Source organism: Danio rerio, chromosome 3 (assembly GCF_049306965.1).
Source record: "Danio rerio strain Tuebingen ecotype United States chromosome 3, GRCz12tu, whole genome shotgun sequence".
In the NCBI taxonomy this organism is placed as follows: domain Eukaryota; kingdom Metazoa; phylum Chordata; class Actinopteri; order Cypriniformes; family Danionidae; genus Danio; species Danio rerio.
The window spans coordinates 62,514,596-62,533,201 of record NC_133178.1 but is presented as its reverse complement, the minus strand read 5'-3'; the positions used below and the strand labels follow the sequence as shown (position 1 = coordinate 62,533,201).

General features: G+C 38.6%; 1 protein-coding gene across 7 annotated transcripts in view; it reads right to left on the bottom strand.

The window, feature by feature from the left end:
- vwa3a (von Willebrand factor A domain containing 3A) overlaps positions 1–18,606 on the bottom strand; it is a 72,778-nt gene that overhangs the window by 40,634 nt on the left and 13,538 nt on the right. For all 7 annotated transcript variants that reach the window (XM_073945152.1, XM_073945154.1, XM_003198187.7 and 4 more), the window contains exons 7-12: positions 13,890–14,015; positions 10,422–10,521; positions 10,276–10,338; positions 8,773–8,904; positions 6,069–6,207; positions 3,664–3,767 (exon numbers count right to left, since the gene is read on the bottom strand). In XM_073945152.1, coding sequence (XP_073801253.1) covers positions 3,664–3,767; positions 6,069–6,207; positions 8,773–8,904; positions 10,276–10,338; positions 10,422–10,521; positions 13,890–14,015 — 664 coding nt within the window. The remainder of the gene's footprint in view (positions 1–3,663; positions 3,768–6,068; positions 6,208–8,772; positions 8,905–10,275; positions 10,339–10,421; positions 10,522–13,889; positions 14,016–18,606) is intronic.

Here is an 18,606-nt window from a genome sequence, read left to right as displayed (position 1 = left end):
CTGGAAGGGTATCTGCAGTGTAAAACATATGCTGGAATATTTGGTGGTTCATCCCGCTGTGACGACCCCTGATTAATAAAGGGACTAAGTCGAAGGAAAATGAATGAATGAATATACAACACTTTTCACTGCTTTACATCTTATCAGTGAGAAAAAATTATATTATTATCTGGGGTTTTTGGATAGTTGTGGGAGATAATTCCACCAATTTAAAGGTATTTTTTACCTTTTTAGGTAATTTTTTACCCAATTTAAACCTTTTTAAAATTTTGACAAAATATACAATACAAACGTATGGGACAATCCAACTTTATTTATTTTTATGGATATTTTATTTTATCATTGAACAGTTACAGGGTATCCCCGGGATCCTCCAAATGAAATTCAAGGCTTTTTAAGACCTTTTTAATACCATTTCAAATTAAATTCAATGCCAACTTCGTACCAATTCCGACAGAAGTATAAGGAAAAAAGGTTAAATCTGCATAAATTTTGAACCCTTTAGAAAATAATTATGCACAAGTGACTACTAGAATTGAATAAAACATTTGACTTAAATGGTCAATTACGTTTAATACATATGCAACAGCATAACACAAAATTGATTTGTAATAAACAAGTAAATTTGAACTTGGTGTTGAACACCAGGGGCCTCATGTATCAACGCTGCGTACGCACAAAAACTTTGCGTACGCCAGGTTTCACGCTCAGAATCGCTCATGTTTGGATTTACTAACAATGAACTGAACGTGGGAATGTGCGCAGCTCCACGGCAGCTTTCTGGCTGGCGTACGCACATTTTTTGTGCGTGTCTGTTTTATTTCCATTGGCGACTCCTAGAGGCAGTTGTGTTAAATTGCACTCTACAAAGTGTCTGAGCCTTGCAATGGCAGCTGTATGAGACGGGTTCATCTAGCAGGTAAGTAAGGTTTCCACACCATACAGTTGACCAGCCAAACTTTAAAGCACAATTTGCAGCAGTCGCCTGTTTTCCCAATGTAATCTGAGCGATCTACTGCATGCACATTGATATAAAGACACTATCTGAAGATGAATTTGCATGCGTGAATCAGAAACATTTCCATTCAATAAATGTGCAAATAAATTATGATGCACAAACTTATTGATGATTCCTACTTGTCTTTCTCGTGATAAATAGTTGGCAAAATCTGATATGTAGCGGGGAAAAAAAGAAGAAAGAGTTCATCAGACGCTGGATTCGAGCCGAGTTCATGCTCGAACATGTCAATTCAAGATCACATGCGTTTTACAAGGTGCGCCACTGAGACTGCTAATAGTACTGCAACATTTTACAGATATAAATCTCACTATTTCTTTTTTTTAATGCACTCAGTGCGATGTTCAGACCCAACTGTGTTAACCGCATCAGCTAAACTCTACCACTCTATTTTTTTCTTTTGTTGTTAATTCCGGAGAACAAACTTGCAAATAACACCGCTTTTCTCCGGTCTACCTCCGAAAGCAGCACCTCCAATTCACATTCTGTTCAAAGTTTCTCTTTTTGCTTGCTTTTGCCGTTGCTTTTTCGTTGGGATTTTTCCATTAGCATAGTCATTAGCATATTCATACGGGGGAGGAGGCAGGGAGGGGTTTTGCGCTCGTGCATGTTGCGCTCAGTTTCACATTCATTCTGATGTACAAAAGAATATGCGTGAGATTCGGTGTACGCAGTGTTTCATACATCTGAATTTTTTTCTGCGTACGCACATTTACAGCTTTGTGCGTACGCAATGTTTTAGTAAGATTTCCACGCAAGTCTTCGTACATAAGGCCCCTGGTCTGCTGCCTTGGCTGCAATTTTTTTCGCCCAGACTCTCAAGTCCTGTCAACTTCTGCTTGTGGCTTTTTCTCAACGCGTTTGCCGTAGAGTTGGTGTTGAGCCACAGTAAGATAGGATGTTCCTTGGCTGTGTTGACAATGCTTCTAATGTAGAAATTAGAGGTGTGAACCTACACTGGTCTCACGGTTTGGTTCGGTTACAATTATCTTGCCATCTATTCAGTTCAATTCGATATCTCTGTGCATCACGATGCATACACAGTTTTATATTGGGGGAGCTGTCTATATAAACACACACACACATAAAAACAAAGCACTAAGCAAGCGACACACAGCAATACGCTCTCTCTCATTCACACACATAAACACTCACACATATACACACACACACACGCGCTTGCTCGCTCGGGAGCGATTTTCCAACCACTCCTGTGCTTTATTCTGAAATGTATTCCCGCCACGCAAGAAATCTGGTCGGGTCCCGCAGGAATGCAGACATCTATCCAGAAGTATGGCTGTAACAGCCGAGAGGAGAGGAAAAGTCACGGCAGCAGGTCAAATGGGCCACAGTGAGAGAGAGAGAGAGATAGAGATTGACTTTCATTCTCTCAATCGCAGTGAAATAGGAGCTTCTGCTGTAAGTGTCAGTGAAAGACTGTGCAGAAAACACATGCGATGAAATTGTGCACAGCTTCTGTGTTTTTAAGTAGTTGGAGCGTTGAAAATACTTGTGCGCTTCTCCCTCAACATAGTAAGCTATTTGGCGACACACTTTCTGCTATGATGTAAGGCGCTAGATGCACTCATTGTTACGCTAAATGAATTTTTAAATTAGCCTACATTAGTAACAGTTAACTTGGTATGAACTTTAATCCTAGGAAAGGCAAAAATAAATAAATAAAATCAGATCTTTGTAATGAAATCCAAGACTTTGTATATCAAATTCAAAGCTATTAAGGCCTTAATTTAAGATTATCAAATGTAAGACTTCTTCAATGCTTTTAAGACTCTGCGGGTTCTCTGTGCTAAAGAAACAAATGTGTCAGACCCAGCAATCTAATTATCCGCACCTAATTTTTACAGACACATTTTTGCAGAAAATACTGTGTTGTCATGGCATGTACCCTCTTGAGATCTTGGGAATAGTAAGTAACATGTTTTATAAATAATAAAAAATTCAAACCATTTAATAATAATAATAATAATAATTCGTTACATTTATATAGCGCTTTTCTGGGCACTCAAAGCGCTTTACACAATGGGGGGGGAATCTCCTCATCCACCACCAGTGTGCAGCATCCACCTGGATGACGCGACGGCAGCCATATTGCGCCAGACCGCACACCACACACCAGCTGAATGGTAGAGAGGAGACAGAGTGATGAAGCCAATCATGATATGGGGAGGGTTAGGAGGCCATGATGGACAGAGGCCAGTGGGCAGATTTGGCCAGGATGCCGGGGTTAAACCCCTACTCTTTTTCGAAGGACATCCTGGGATTTTTAACGACCACAGAGAGTCGGGACCTCGGTTTAACGTCTCATCCGAAAGACGGCGCTCACTGAGCAGTATAGAGTCCCCGTCTCTATACTGGGGCATTAGGACCCACACAGACCGCAGGTTGGGCGCCCCCTGCTGGCCTCACTAACACCACTTCCGGCAGCAACCTAGCTTTCCCAAGTGGTCTCCCATCCAGGTACTGACCGGGCGCAGCCCTGCTTAGCTTCAGTGGGCGACCATGTGAGAGTTGCAGAGAGCTAGCTATTTTTTTTTTTTTTATAAAAAGCTCAAATAAAGTTAATAAATGATGGCATTGGACACCAGATGTACCTGCAGTCACAGAATCCCTGACACACTCCTCACCTCATGCACTGTAGAGGAAACGGTCTTTCCCAACACCGCCACAAACGTCTCATGTGGAGAATATGCGTTTCTGGCCAGCAGCTGATACAGATCCAGCCTCTGAGCTGCATGGGCGGACACAACATGAGCCATTAGCAGATGCACAATCAAAGCCACACATGCACAAACATGCAAGATTGTCAGATCTAGGGGTTTAGTTTGCTGCATTGCTGATTATTTAGAAAGCATCTTCAACTGAGTTTGATTTCAGAAGCCAACATTAAGGGCCAGATTTACTCACCGCTTGCATCAGCACAAACCCTCTTTGGCTTTAAAAACACTGCCGTCAGGGTTTACAGGAGACACGCAGGCTGAAAGGCTTGGACACTGTGAACTTGTTTTTTTGCATATGCATTTGTTTTAGTCCTTTTAAATGCCAAAATGTTGGAGAGAAGTGTATTTATGCTGTTATTTAACACTGATTCTGCAACTGTCCCATATGGCATACAAATGTGAGCCACTTTAGGTAGTTATGCGGCACTCTTTGCAGAGTTTTGAAGGCAAATGTTGGCAGGTACACAGGTAAAACCCAAAAAGTTAAGGTAACTCAAACCATTTGAGGAAACCGATTGCAACAAACCATTTAAGTTCAAAACAAATAAACCCAATAAATGAAGAGAGCTCAAATCAACTGAGTACTGAAAAACCCAATAAGTTAAGGCAACTCAAACCGCCTGAGGAAACCAATTGCTACAAACCATTTGAGTTAAAAAAACTAATCTATATGAATACTGTGAACTTACTCCATTTGAGTTCAAGTAAAGAGATATTTAACTAACTCATTCCCCTAAACACTGAGTTCAAAATTCTTTTTAAATGAGTAGAATTAACTTTCAGTCCATTTTGAGTTAACTACACTTATTTCATTTGATAAAGTTGACTGTTGGCTTTTATAGTGCATGCTTTAGGATGTTATTGTAAATGAATGTTCTCTCAGAGTTGATAGAAAAAAAATTCCTATAAGATTAATATATTGTAAATGGAAAGTTCTAATAACATTACATATAATGTTCTGAGAACATGACTGAAACCATTTTGAATTAAGTTATTATAAAAAATCATCAAAGTTTGAGAGGACAGCAAAAACAGCACTTTTTCGGCGCAGGAAGTTAAAAATATCCAACTTGCTGTTGGGTTTGAGATTTTGCTACAAGAGACTTTTTTGTAGGTGTTGGCATGTTTGAGGTGTGTGCCAATTTTCGTGCTTGCGCGTGAATCATAGCTCTGGGGCCAGTCCGTCAAAAATGCATAGGTGGCGCTGTCGAGTCCTTTTGCCATGCCCACTTCCGAAACCTATAACAAACGTAAATTTTCGACACTTGGGGCGTGTGCATAGTTTTCGGCATATTTAGCCCCTCAAAATCACGATTCATTCTGGAAAAGAAGAGTTGCTGACATTTACTTCAGACACGAAAACTCTAATGGCGGATGGCTGCTTTTTACTCAGGGCTGTCTATGCTAATGAGGGAGAGATCATTACTAATGGGCGGGACGTCTGATTCCCCGTCTGATAATGCGTACAAAGGGAGAACGTCAATCAAAGTGTTTCTGCAGATTCAAGAGTGCTTATAAAAATAGAGTAATTAAAAATAGAGTAATTTTCTACCACCTGAAACTGGTTATATAAACACACACTCTCAGAAATAAAGGTACGGGAGCTGTCTCTGGGGCAGTACCTTTCAAGATACAAGATACAAAGATACATATTTGTACCTAAAGAGACCAAAGTGGTACTTCAAAGGTACATATTAGTACCCAAATGCACCTTAAATGTACCAATATGGTCCATTAAGGTACCAATATAGCCTCTTAAGGTTCAGATATGTACCTTTAGAGAAGGTACTGTCCCAGTGACAGCTCCCGTACCTTTATTTCTGAGTGCACTGTTGCCACAAAACTATGTTTAAACCTCTTATAAAAGAGATTTTTGCATAAGAAGTCTCCTTTTATACACCATCTAAAAATCTGTTTAAAAAAATAACTTTATTTAACTACATGGAAACATGTTTAGAACCTAAAATTGCTAGATTGGCTTATCCTCATCATTGTTTCTGTGCGTCTGTGACCTAATAAAATGTATTTCTTTGTGCATTGTGCTGTTCTTTTTGAAAATGAGCAGTTGTGCCAGTGTTTTCTATTTTATGCTATGTCAACAGATCATTTTATAGGACTGTGCTCTCATGCCAATTTGCTCTGTTTGTTAAATCTTGCCCATTGTCTTATTTTACTCTATTTTATTCTAAATCAATTTCCTATGGATAAAAGTCCTGTCTTTTACACTCAAATATGTTAGTTTGAGTGTATTGTTGGAGGCTCTTAGATGCCCTCATGTCAGGGTTTGAACAGACAGAAAGTTTCAGACTCACCCTTGAGGCCGTGTTTCTTTAGCCAATCACTGGAGGTTTGCTGTGCAGGATCTGAGGGGCTGAAGATCAGTGGAGCACTGAGAGCAGAGTGCACAGGACTGAGCTCAGATAGAGAGAGATCAGACAATCCTGCGGAGATCTGAGAAGCGAGAGGAGACGACAGAAAGAGCAAAAGGACTGGCTGAAAACATGTACAGTGTTGTCTTTCTGGCGTAAAAAAAACAAACATTAATGATTAATCCTTTAATACTACAAATGAGTCTGAGATGAAGTACAGTTATTCTGCCTTCTGTGAATTTTTTTTTCTTTTTCAAATATTTCCCAAAGATGTTTAACGGAGCAAGGATTTTTTTTTTAACAGAATGTCCTATAATATTTGTTCTTTTTTTTAAATCTGCTCTCCATCAAACAGAAATTGGAGGAAAAATATGTATGTCACAATCACCAGTGATCTACAACCTGAGATCGCTGGTAAACACTCCTTTTCACATGAACTACAAATCCACAATGTTTTGGACTACATATTCAGTCATGCAGCACACACCTGTTCCAAGTCTCCTCTGATTAGACTTTTACATCTAGGACTCATGCTTGGACTATAAGTACTGCTCAAATACAAACACTGTTGCTGAGTCTTGTTATCCTTTGTCTTGTTTTTCTGTGTTTTTGATCCTCGCCTTGTTTATTTGTTTAATCCTGTTTGCTGCCTGCCTTGTGATCATCTGCCTGTTATTTTGACTATGACTCTGGATTGCCCTTATACATCTGTTTGCCCCTGTATTGACCACTGCTTGCCTGACCATTCTAATAAACCTGCATGTGCATCCGCACCTCTGTTGTCAGTGTCACATCCCTAGTTACAATATGCAACGGGGCTAATAATTCTGACTTCAACTGCATAAAAAACAGAGTAAAAATGTGTTTGTTGAATGAATTTTGTTCGAGCAAAAATAAAAATGAGTGCATTAGTACTCAATTCAATAGAGAAACTTTCTTGGAACATTAATATTATGTGGATGGAATGTTCTAACTATGTTTTAAATAGCATTCTGAGAATATTAATGTAACTTGGCACTGAAACGTTACGAAAACGTTTTAAATAGCGCTATTATAACCCAAAAAATGTTGCAAATATTGTAAAAAAAAAAAATTGTAATACTATCTATCTTAAAAAAGTTTAATGTTTTGAACGTTCTAAGAATATAAATTTAAAAAAAGGTTATTCACTTTAATGGGAACATTTTCAAAACCTAAATTTCTCACTGTTGTGTGTGTAAAGAGTAAAAATAAAACCAAATTGATCAAAATTATTCTGTGATGAAGTATACTGCAAAGAGGGAAAAAAGTACTTCTGCACTGAATAAATTAGTTCAGGCAAGACTAACATGTAGTGTATAAATACTCAACTCCAGCTTGTAAAAAATAAGGCATGAACTAAAATTATTTGTTACGCTTACAAAGATTCTTTGAGGACAGATGTGTCAAAAGTAAAATAATTGAGTAAAAGCTATTCAAGGTGGTCCCATCATGCACTGGGACATTTTGCAGAAATTATTTTAATTTCATATAAACGTGTTTATTTTTCTCTTCTTTAAATCAATTTGGTACCAGTGCTATGTTTTTAATGGAAAAATCATACATGCTTTTATAGATATAAATATTTAAAAAACTATAATACATATATATTTTTTTGTTTAAGTGCAAATGCTTTTGTACACGTATTATGCACTGTAAAAATAATATGTCATGAAACAAACAGTCATGAAAACAAATGTTTTTATGTAACTTTAACTAATATTATTCAGTTGATCAGATTTCAACTACATTATTGTCAGTTTTTAAAAATTTTACTTCATATTTTTAGTCAGTTTGGCGGATGTACGTTGAGATTACTATAAAAGCTCCATTGAGTCAGCTAAAAACTCATTTTTAAAGTGTGTTGTTATTTGGCACTAACTTTTAACATATAAGGTTTTCTGATGCCCTTACACAAAAAAATAACTCATTGAATGAACTCAATTTAATTAAGGGCAGGATCTACCGCCATTAAATTTGTTTAGCACCACCTAAAAAGATATTTACATAATTAAATGCAGTTGAGTTGGTCCAACATGATTTTATCAAATAAAAGCTAAAATACATTTGCATTTCATTTACCTTAAACTCTGATAACATCATGTTGAAGTCAGAATTATTCGCCCCCTTTGGATTATTTTTCTTTTTTAAATATTTCACAGATTCTGTTTAACAGAGCAAGGACTTCTTCACAGTGTTTTCTGATTCTATTTTTTTGATTGACTTTTCTGACTTCAACTGTACGATTACTTTTATTGTCAACATTTCCCTCTATTAATTCAATCCTACGCAAACCATGCTGGGAACTGCAAATCCCCAAATCAGGTTGGACCAACACAAAACGATTAAGTTAACTTAATAAATTTAAGTGGATTGAACATAAAACAAATAAATTGGCCAAAGAAATTACAAGAATTGTGTTCTTTCAGCTCATTTTAGACAGGTAGTTTAAACTAGCAGTAGTAATCTTTTTTATTTTATTTTTTGGAGTGTATGTGGGACCTAAGTACATATTAATATAGTATTAATCTTCTTTAAAGTGAAATATAATCCAAATGTAAATTTTAAAAATAGCCTTAATGTAAATATATGAGTTGTTTTTTGTGTACTGTACTTAAGTGTGTATCACCTGTGAGTCGACAGAGGCTGCTGTGTCTCCATCTCCACCCTGCTGAATGCTCTGAATGTGGGCAAGAGCATCTCGAGCTGCTTTAATCTCCGTCCAAAGCACATCTACATCAGTGCTGCTGTCTACTACACCCTAATCATCACACACACACACACACACACACACACACACACACACACACACACACACACACACACACACACACACACACACAAAAGGAGTCACAACAAACACTGACAACATCCAAACACATCAAGGGCTCTATTTTGACGGTCCATGCGCAGATTGCAAGACGCAGGGCGCAAATGCTTTCAGGGCGTGTCAGGACGCGTTTTTGCTAATTTAAGGACGGGAAATCTGCCTTGCGCCGTGGCGCATGGGCTAAAAGGGTTGAGTTTATTTTCTTAATGAGTTATAGGTGTGTTTTGAGAATAAACCAATTACAGTCTCATCTTCCATTCCCTTTAAGAGCCAGCTGCGTCGTGCCAAGAGCGCATTCGCTATTTACAGGACGCAAAGTAAGTTTAAGTGGAAAAAATGAGCATTTCACTAGCAAACAGTTAACAGTTTATTAACAGAAAACTGTTAAACAGAGCATCTACTGCGTGAGAATGAGAGATATGGATCACTTTCACTTTCGCTCAAGGATAGGGAAACCTTTACGCACAGACATCAATTAGTCTATAAATAAATCATTTTGTTTGTTAAGCGCAAATATTCGTTTCAAAACTATTTCTAAATTCAGTTCTAATTTCCAGCAAACGAATAAATGAACAATAATAACAAAATGTGCTCAAAAACCTGAGTCATATCCTAAAACACATGCTGTGCCCCATATGGTCTAAAACCTGACAGGTGGGCAAATCTAAGCTTGTTTTTAATAAAACAAATATAAATATGGATATAATAAATAATACTGCTAATAATAATAACATTATACAAAAGCAAATTGTTATGAATGAACTGAAAAAGCCTCCTGAGATGAAGAAGACATAAAAGCAGAGGTTTTTCATATTTATGTAGGCTAGAAAATAATATGTTTTGTAATATTTTAATCGTTTATATTTATATTCTATATCTATTCTTATTATATCCTATATATATCCGTAATATTTACATTTTTCATTTGTAAAGATATTTGCCTATTGCTCTCTTGTGTGTATTAAGCAGTGTGTAAGCGAGGCGCAACTCTGCGCCGGAGTTTAGACCGGGTTAGTTTTGGTCTAATGAAAAATCTATTATAGTTTCTCAAAATAGCAATGCGCCAGCGGTCCGCCTCAGAACGCCTTCCTTTTTAGACCAGATGGGCGCACAAATGAGAACTAATGCATTTGCTATTTAAACAGTGTAGCGCAACGCCTCAAAACGACTCTTGCGCCAAGCTAAAACTAGCAAAAGACTATTGCGCCGCGCCTTGCGCCACACTGCGCCAGGTGTATGATAGGGCCCCTACAGTTTAATGCAACTAAACACCACAGCACAAGATATTGCAGGCTATATTACCAGAGCATCAGAAAACAGGTGATATCTCCCATTGGAAACTGCGGCCATTTTCTTCACAGTGTCCTGAGGCGGTACACATCAGTCAGACATTGATGAGGAATATGCTTCAGTGTATTTATTAATAATAAAGGGGAGTGTAGACTCACAATGGCGGCTGGACTGCTGCAGTTGTAGGCGACCATATGAACTGAGATCTTCGGGTGCTGAGCTAAACAATCACATATAACCTCTACTGTCTGCTCAGGGCTAAAAATACAGTATATACAGTCATCAGATTATCAGTATTTCAGCTCTCACACTTCACACCAGAGGCAATTTAATTTGAACACATTGGACAGAAACAGTAGCTTTGCTCACTAATTATTTCTAGCGATTCTGTATGGAGTTTTAGCAGCATGTAACATATTGAATTAAATATTAAAACAGTGTTGTAACACACTTTACTGTTGCTATATTGATTGGGTGGCAACAGAGGTGAAGGTCCAAATGCAGATTTATTTGAGAGTAATCAGAGTAATCAAGCGTTTTTCTAAGGGTTTATACAATTTAATAGATTAATTGTTTATAAAATTGTTTATATAATCGTAATCACGGGTGGAAAAGTCGAGGCAGGCAGCAAAACAGTATAAACAGTAAACAAAACAAAGGGTCAGAAACACAAATAAGGAAGGACTCAGTCATGACGAGCTTCAGTTGTGAGTGTCTAATCAAGAGGTGACCTGGAACTGGTGTGTGACTGCAGTGCGTGATGGGATATGTAGTTTGTTAGAATGACAGGAAGCATTCTTCACAAAGGCTGCTACATTGCTGGTGATCATAACAGTCACAACACTGTTACGGCATGGTTTCAATCTATAGCATGAGTTTCAAGCACACTCACCTGCATGAAGTACACTAATACACTAATTCTAATACAAATTTCCTTTTCAATACACTACTTTTCTATAGTTTTTCTATACGCACTGGATAGACATGTGATTTTTCAACTATACAAGGTGTCCAAAAAAGTGTTTCAAAAGATGCAGGACGTGAGCATAACAGTCAATCATATCCGTCCTGCATATTTACATTGAAAAACAATAGAGAAGTCGCACGTTGGAGAGGAAAACCGCATTCTGTGTGAACGGCCTCATAGGCTGCGCAATCAGCTAAAATGTTGCTAATTTAAATTTTATAGGTGATATATATTGTGTTACCAAAAATAATTGAGGTCATGTTTATGTATTATATGATAAGTTGATATATTGATTATTGCGACAGGCCTCCTAGTAGCCATGTCTCCTACCTAACTAAACCTAATCCGCGTATGTTGTTGCAGAGTACTTTAAAATGATTACGATTAACCAACCAGAGACCTTATGTCAAAATCTACCTATCCACTTCTTTTCGGCTAATATTTTTGTCTTTTGCTCTCTTTTGTCCAACAACGCCAGTTAATTTTAAACCGATAATTTTGGAAGCTAATAATTTGGTGCATCTCCATTCTAAATAGGGTATATGCCGAGCTAGTGTTCTTCCCATACTGATAAACAACCGGTGACCTGTTATTTTGAACTTTTTTCAATTTTTTACGATTCCTTTTACAGCATCGATGTTGTAATGTCATTAAAATACATTCAGTTAAATAAACTTTAGCATTTATTTATTTGCTCAAGCGTAAAACGAGACAAAAAGCTGTTTACTCGCACGCGCCCGTCAGAATCGGCAGGCTAGCGCAGAAGCTCCATTGAATATACTGTGGTAAAATAAATGCTCTTATTATAAAGACATGGCAGGGAAATGTAATTTAATGCAGTGCTTCTTGTACAATCTGAGACCCACTTTATATCGGATATCACTCAGCCAGTGGAGATCGCTGCTTTTTAAAGGAAATAGACCTTAAAGGGCACCTAGGTTACCTCTTTTTTCAGATTTAATATAAGTCTTTTGCGTCTCTAGAATGTGTATATAAAGTTTCAGATCAAAATACCCATCAGATTTTTCATTATACCTTTTACAAGATGCTGTTTTATACTGATTTCCAGCAGGGGGTGATTTTGTCGTACTGCGCCTTTAAGACGAGTTTTTCCCGCCTACTGCTTCTACATGCCTCCTCCCTCAGCTGCGTCAGACAACAGACAGACTTAAAGGAAGAAGGTCTTACGTAGCGTTTGTGAGAAATACTACCGTAAGAACTAACCTTTACTAATCAGTATTGTGAAGTTGCATTGATGAGTCACACACAATATCGTTACAAAGTAAACGCGCGCACGCGTGCACACACACACACACACACACACACACACCGCAGATGACACACACACACAGGCAGGCAGACAGACAGAGAGCGCTTAGCTTGGTTAAGGCTAACCTCAAGTACTGTGTGGATATCTGTTATGCTAATGTACAAAATAAACCTGATTTAACTTCCACAAACCGGGATTGAAGCGTCTTCTTTTATAATTGTTCTGACACGCGGCTGTGCTGATGAAGTAAAGCTGAAGTAAATCGCTGTAATTAATTACACACATATTCTGTTTTAAAACACTTTAAACATGTGAAACTCACTCTTAATCACATTTGATGATGATTGCTGATCCTAGCGAACTGAACAGACCTTTTATTCCCGGTTGCTTTTGCGTATGTCTGGTCATGTTGACATATACACGCGACTACCGGAACATGTTTATGCGCGCAGCTGTCAATCAATACGGTGGACTGGGGGATCGCACACCTACGTAATGGTGCGATCGATTTGAAAACAGCTCCAATTGGCCGACCCTTTTTTTTGTAGTTAAATTGAAAAAAAAGGACTGGGTGTGTTCATATCACCCCAGTATGACGGTCTATACACTACACCAACACACAGATCTGTCCAAACAGCTTGAAAAGTAGATTTTTTACCATAGGTGCCCTTTAAACGCGCTGGTTTTTGCATTAAATACAGTTCGCCGGAAGCGCTTAACCCAGATTACTGGCAAATTAAAAGTCCTATTAGCATGCTTCGGCATATACCCTATTGATTGTGACTGCACTACCAGCAACCATGTTTAAAGTCTACCTATCTAGCATATTATTAATATTTATTTGCAGTGATTAAAGAATTGATATGATAAATGTGTTTAGATCATTGTTTATTCACCTTTTCATCTTTTTTTTTTCCGATGTAATATCACCAAACTGTACACCGATTTTACAGCTGCCTTATTTCCTATAGTATTTCCCTCTTTAATTTCCTTCAAGGGCATTCTATGATACAGAGTTAGGAGCCTCAAATCAAGTGAACTCACTCCATTACAACATCTGACTTAAAGCGAGAGAGTGCTGAAAGACTAAATTGCACGATTCGCAATGCTAGTGTGTGTAAGCGGGCTGCCTCTGCTGAACATTTTACATTCCCAAATTGCACTTTTGTCTTTTCCAGACGAACATCGCCACGAAGCTCCCTTCAAATCTGTTTCTCTGTGGAGAAGGGTTTTGACTTCCCGAACACTGCTGTCTCGCTCTATTACACTGCTAGATGAGACGGGCCACTATTTCTCCTCAGACGCCGGCCAATTATAGTCTCCAACTATTTGAGGAGAATGTCTACAGGCGAGTGTGAATGTGAAGGAAATGAAAAGGCTGAATCTGACCGTGAGCCCAGGATGATGAGCACTGTGTCCAGCTCAGAGCGCCTCAGTGCCCTCTCCAGTGCCCTCAGGAGATCACAGCCTCCACCAGCCTGCAGATGCTTGACCCACGCACAGCACTGCTGGAGCCTTCAGTATGTGGAGCAAAGAAGATATATGTAACATAATAAAAATACATTCCAGAACCTGTGGACTGCCTCCATGGACGAGCTCCTGGCATGAGGGTGTTTGAAAGGCTGGCATCTTTATTCTGCAGTTCTTTTCAGCTTATTCTCATTGTGTTCTTTATGCCATAATGCATTATTAGAAACTCAAAAAAAGTATGCTATATTAGAAATGAGCAAGACACATGGTATATCCAATACACAGTGCATCCGGAAAGCATGCATAGAGCTTCACTTTTTCAAACTTTTTTTATGTTATCTCATTCCAAAATGGATTAAATTAATTTATTTCCTCACAATTCTACACACAATGCCCCATAATGACAATGTGAACAAATAATTTGGTAACACTTTACAATAAGGTTCATTAGTTAATGCATTTACTTACATGAATTAATCATGAACAACACTCGTGCAGCATTTATTAATCATGATTGAACATTTACTAATGCATTATTAACATTTAAGTCCATGCTTGCTAACATGAGTTAATGCACCATGAGTTAACATGAACTCACAATGAACTACTGTATTTTTATTAACTAACGTTAACTAACATGAACAAATACTAAGTAAATACATTGTTCATTAGTTGTTCATCTAATGCATTAATTAAAATTAACTAATGAACCTCATTGTAAAGTGTGACCAATTTTTTTTGGGTCCCACTTTATATTAAGTGTCCTTAACTACTATGTACTTACATCAACAAAAAATAAATACAATGTACTTATTGTGTTTAAAATGTATTTGAGAACACTTGTGGTGCTTTTGAGTTGGGATAGAGGTTGGGTTATGTACAGGTTTAGTGGTATGGGTAGGTTTAAGGGTGGGTTAAGGTGTAAGGGATGGTCAACAGTGTATTTACAAATGTAATTACAAAAGTTAATTACAAATGTAATTACATACAGGTATTTAATCAAGCATAAGTACACATTAAATACATGTATTTAAACAATTAATACATTGTAACAAACTATTAATTCCTGTGTAAGTACATATTAGTTAAGGCCACCTAAAATAAAGTAGGACCATTTTTTGTAATTGTTGCAAATTTATTCAAAATAAAAAAAACCTGAAAAACCAAATGTGCATCAGTATAAATGATATTAGAGTAGTGTTAGCCTTTTAAGTGATTTTATGTTTTAGAGTAGAAGATGTAATGTTCTCAATAATATTTGTAAAGGAAACACAGGCCCTATATGTGCCATTTACATTTATTTCAATTAATATGGAAAACGAGTGCATGTTTTGACCACAACTAATAACGGATTTCTTTTAAATGCGTGTTTGTGTAAAATAATATAATTTGCACAAAGAAATGATGGGGTTCCTCCACCCTGTTTAGAGCATCATTATGGCCATTTTACGTTATATAATAGATCTGCCACAGAGAAACTATGGGTTTTGGAAAACACTCATCACTAGATTATTTATTCATTCATCTTGTCGGCTTAGTCCCTTTATTAATCCAGGGTCGCCACAGCAGAATGAACCGCCAATTTATCCAGCAAGCTTTTACGCAGCGAATGCCCTTCCAGCCGCAACCATGCAACTCCACACAGAAACGCCAACTGAGCCGAGGATTGAACCAGCGACCCAGCGACTTTCTTGCTGTGAGGCGACAGCACTACCTACTGCGCCACTTATTCGCCCTCACTAGATTATTCTTTTCCCAAATGATGCATTGTACTATGATAGTTCATCCGCGAACTATGTCGTTGTTTGGGAAATTCACCCCAAAGTGAGAGGTGGCAGTAACGCACCAAAAAGTTTGTTGTCGACCCCTAAAAAATAGGAAGAAGAAGAAATAGTCATTCTTGCCATCATATATGCTGCGTCCCAATTCGCATACTTGTACTACGCCCTAAAATTATGTACTATTTTTGTGAAGCAAAAGTTACTTATACTTTCGAGTGTGCAACAGAAGAGTATGCAAGCTTTAGGACATACTATATTAACAGATCGTTGTGTTGCTTAGTTATGCACCCTGTCAATCATCCATACACTAGGGTTGGGCCGATAGACGATGCCATCCTCCATCACCGATGGCTAATAGACAACAGGATGCTGAGCCAACATCGCCGATCCTCCGTCTCCGTCGCAAACCTGCTCGCTAACAATACACACTTAGGCGCTGTTTACACTAATACATCTTAGTGTTAAAATGGCATACAATGGCATCACGTGACCACACACACACACACATACACACACAGCCACACAGTGGCTGTTTCTCAATTCCAAGAGTGCAGAGAACAGACTTGAGTTCTTGGGGAAACCGGTCTTGCCAGGTGTCCTAGGAAGAACTAACTCAGGGGACCACGAGGGCAGAGAACGCGTCCTGTGAGAACTGAGATGCTGCGCTTGTCATCTCCAGTCGCAATGACTTCTGGGACTTCCAGAGCGAGTTCAGTGCTCAAGTCTGCATCTGTGCGTCCTCGATATCAAGAACACATACAGGAAGTTTCACGCGTCCTCCGTACTTGCGGTCTTGAGTATTGGAACTGAACTTGGTCAGCTGATCATGACGTTATACAAGAAGACGAGGATGCAAGATAGCCGAAGAACGCATATTGAGAAACAGCCCTTGTCATGCGCTCCTCTGAGTTTCAGAGACGTCGGACAGTTTATCAAGTGTACCGCTTGATGGCGTCTTACTATAGTTGTTAAACTTGATATTCAGACATCCAAAGTGTCTCAGAAATTCCGGGAGTCTCTATGCATTTGCGGGACTCATAATGCCCGCAAACAAGTGATAATCTGCCGGAAATCGCGCGCCTCCCTCCCGGTCCTCAAATAAGTCGCGCACCCTTCTCAGCCCCAGATCCCACCTCGCTCTTCAGACCCACACCCCCACCCCCACACATCATGACGATCATCCATCGTAATGTTACATAATAGACATCGTACAATGCCAAATTGGTCGACTTCAGGTCTTTGGGTAATTCTGCATTCAGACATTCAGACATCTAAACGCTCCTCTATATGAGTTCAGTATTGTTGTTGCTGATGAAATATAACACAGATATTGCGATTTAAATATTCTCCAGTGGGCTATAGATATTGTCAGTCATTCAGACATCTTTACCGAAGCCTCTGTACATTACTGTTGGTCTCGCGCGTCCATCATGTTTGTAGTTTATTTACACTTTTCACATGCGTTTGTAGTTCCAATCCAATTCACATCCAACGCGCAATGTATTGTGGGCAATATCAGCGGTTAGACAGTATAGACAGTTCTACACTCAAATTTTTTTGTACCAGAAATAGCAAACAATCCGGGAACCTCTGGCATACTCTTTTTAACATACTATGGTTTGGGACATACTAATTCTATTTTCAAATACTATTTAGGACGGATAGTATGCGGACTGGGATGCAGCAATGGATTTACTTTCAGCGGCTAGACCAGAGGTGGGTAAACTACGGCCCGCGGGCCATATGCGGCCCACTGAACACTTTCATACGGCCCTCGAGGGAGTTTTTAAAATGCTGCTTCTGAGTAACGGCTTGGTTCAGAATTAATAAATGAATGATGCAATTACAAGTGAACGCCATGTGATGGCAGTATTGCACACGGTAGTAAATATAATAGCAGTGCAAATTAATTTGACTTGTAAATTTGACTTAATAATATTGAAAGAAAAATCTGTTTTGTGTTAATGTGACATGTTTATGTCTGATATTACAAACCATGCATACTGTCACTATAAATAAAAGTAGCTTTTTAAAGAATTGGACATATGGCCCTTCGTTTGCAAAACCTGGTGTGGCCCTCGGGTCTAAAAAGTTTGCCCACCACTGGGCTAGACACCGGCCTCACAGCTCTGTCAATGTTGATGCCGTCACTTATTGATCTGCGATCAGCAAATGTGCTTGTGTGTTTCGCTACTGAAAAGCTATTTTGTTTGGAAAGTAGCGATGCTGCCGTTGCGCTACTGAAAAATGTAGTTAAGCTAGTAGAGTCACTACTTGTAGCGACGCTGCTGCCCAACACTGCAAATTGTGAATATCCCTTTAATAATCTAGGGTCGCCACAGCGGAATGAACGAATATCATAATACTATTCAATATTACAATTTAAAAAATATTAACAGCAGAGCTTGCGCACAATATACAGCTGATCCAGTGGTTGCCTAGCGACATAAAAAGCACAGCACTCTTCTTTTTTCCTTGTTAACAAACAAAGGCAGTGTGGTTCGCCTCACGTTCCTCAGAACTGAAAAGCATGATCAGTGTGAACAGCCACTAAAAGTACAACATCAGCACCTGAAGTGTATATTATAACCTAAAATGTACAAAAATGTCCCTTTTTGAAAGCATACCGCCCCAGTGACAGCTCTGACCTTTATTTCTGAGAGCATAAAGCAAATAAAGTGAGGATTGGTCTGAGGAGTGGTATCTACTAATATCTACATACTGCTCTGTTAGCTTAGATTCACTTTCCACTACTCTGCATCTCTCTGTCAGTGCTGCCTTTGAGCTGTTTCATCACGATGCTTCAAACACAAACGTCTCGAAGACGCATTTCATCGGTGTCAGAAACACGGCCT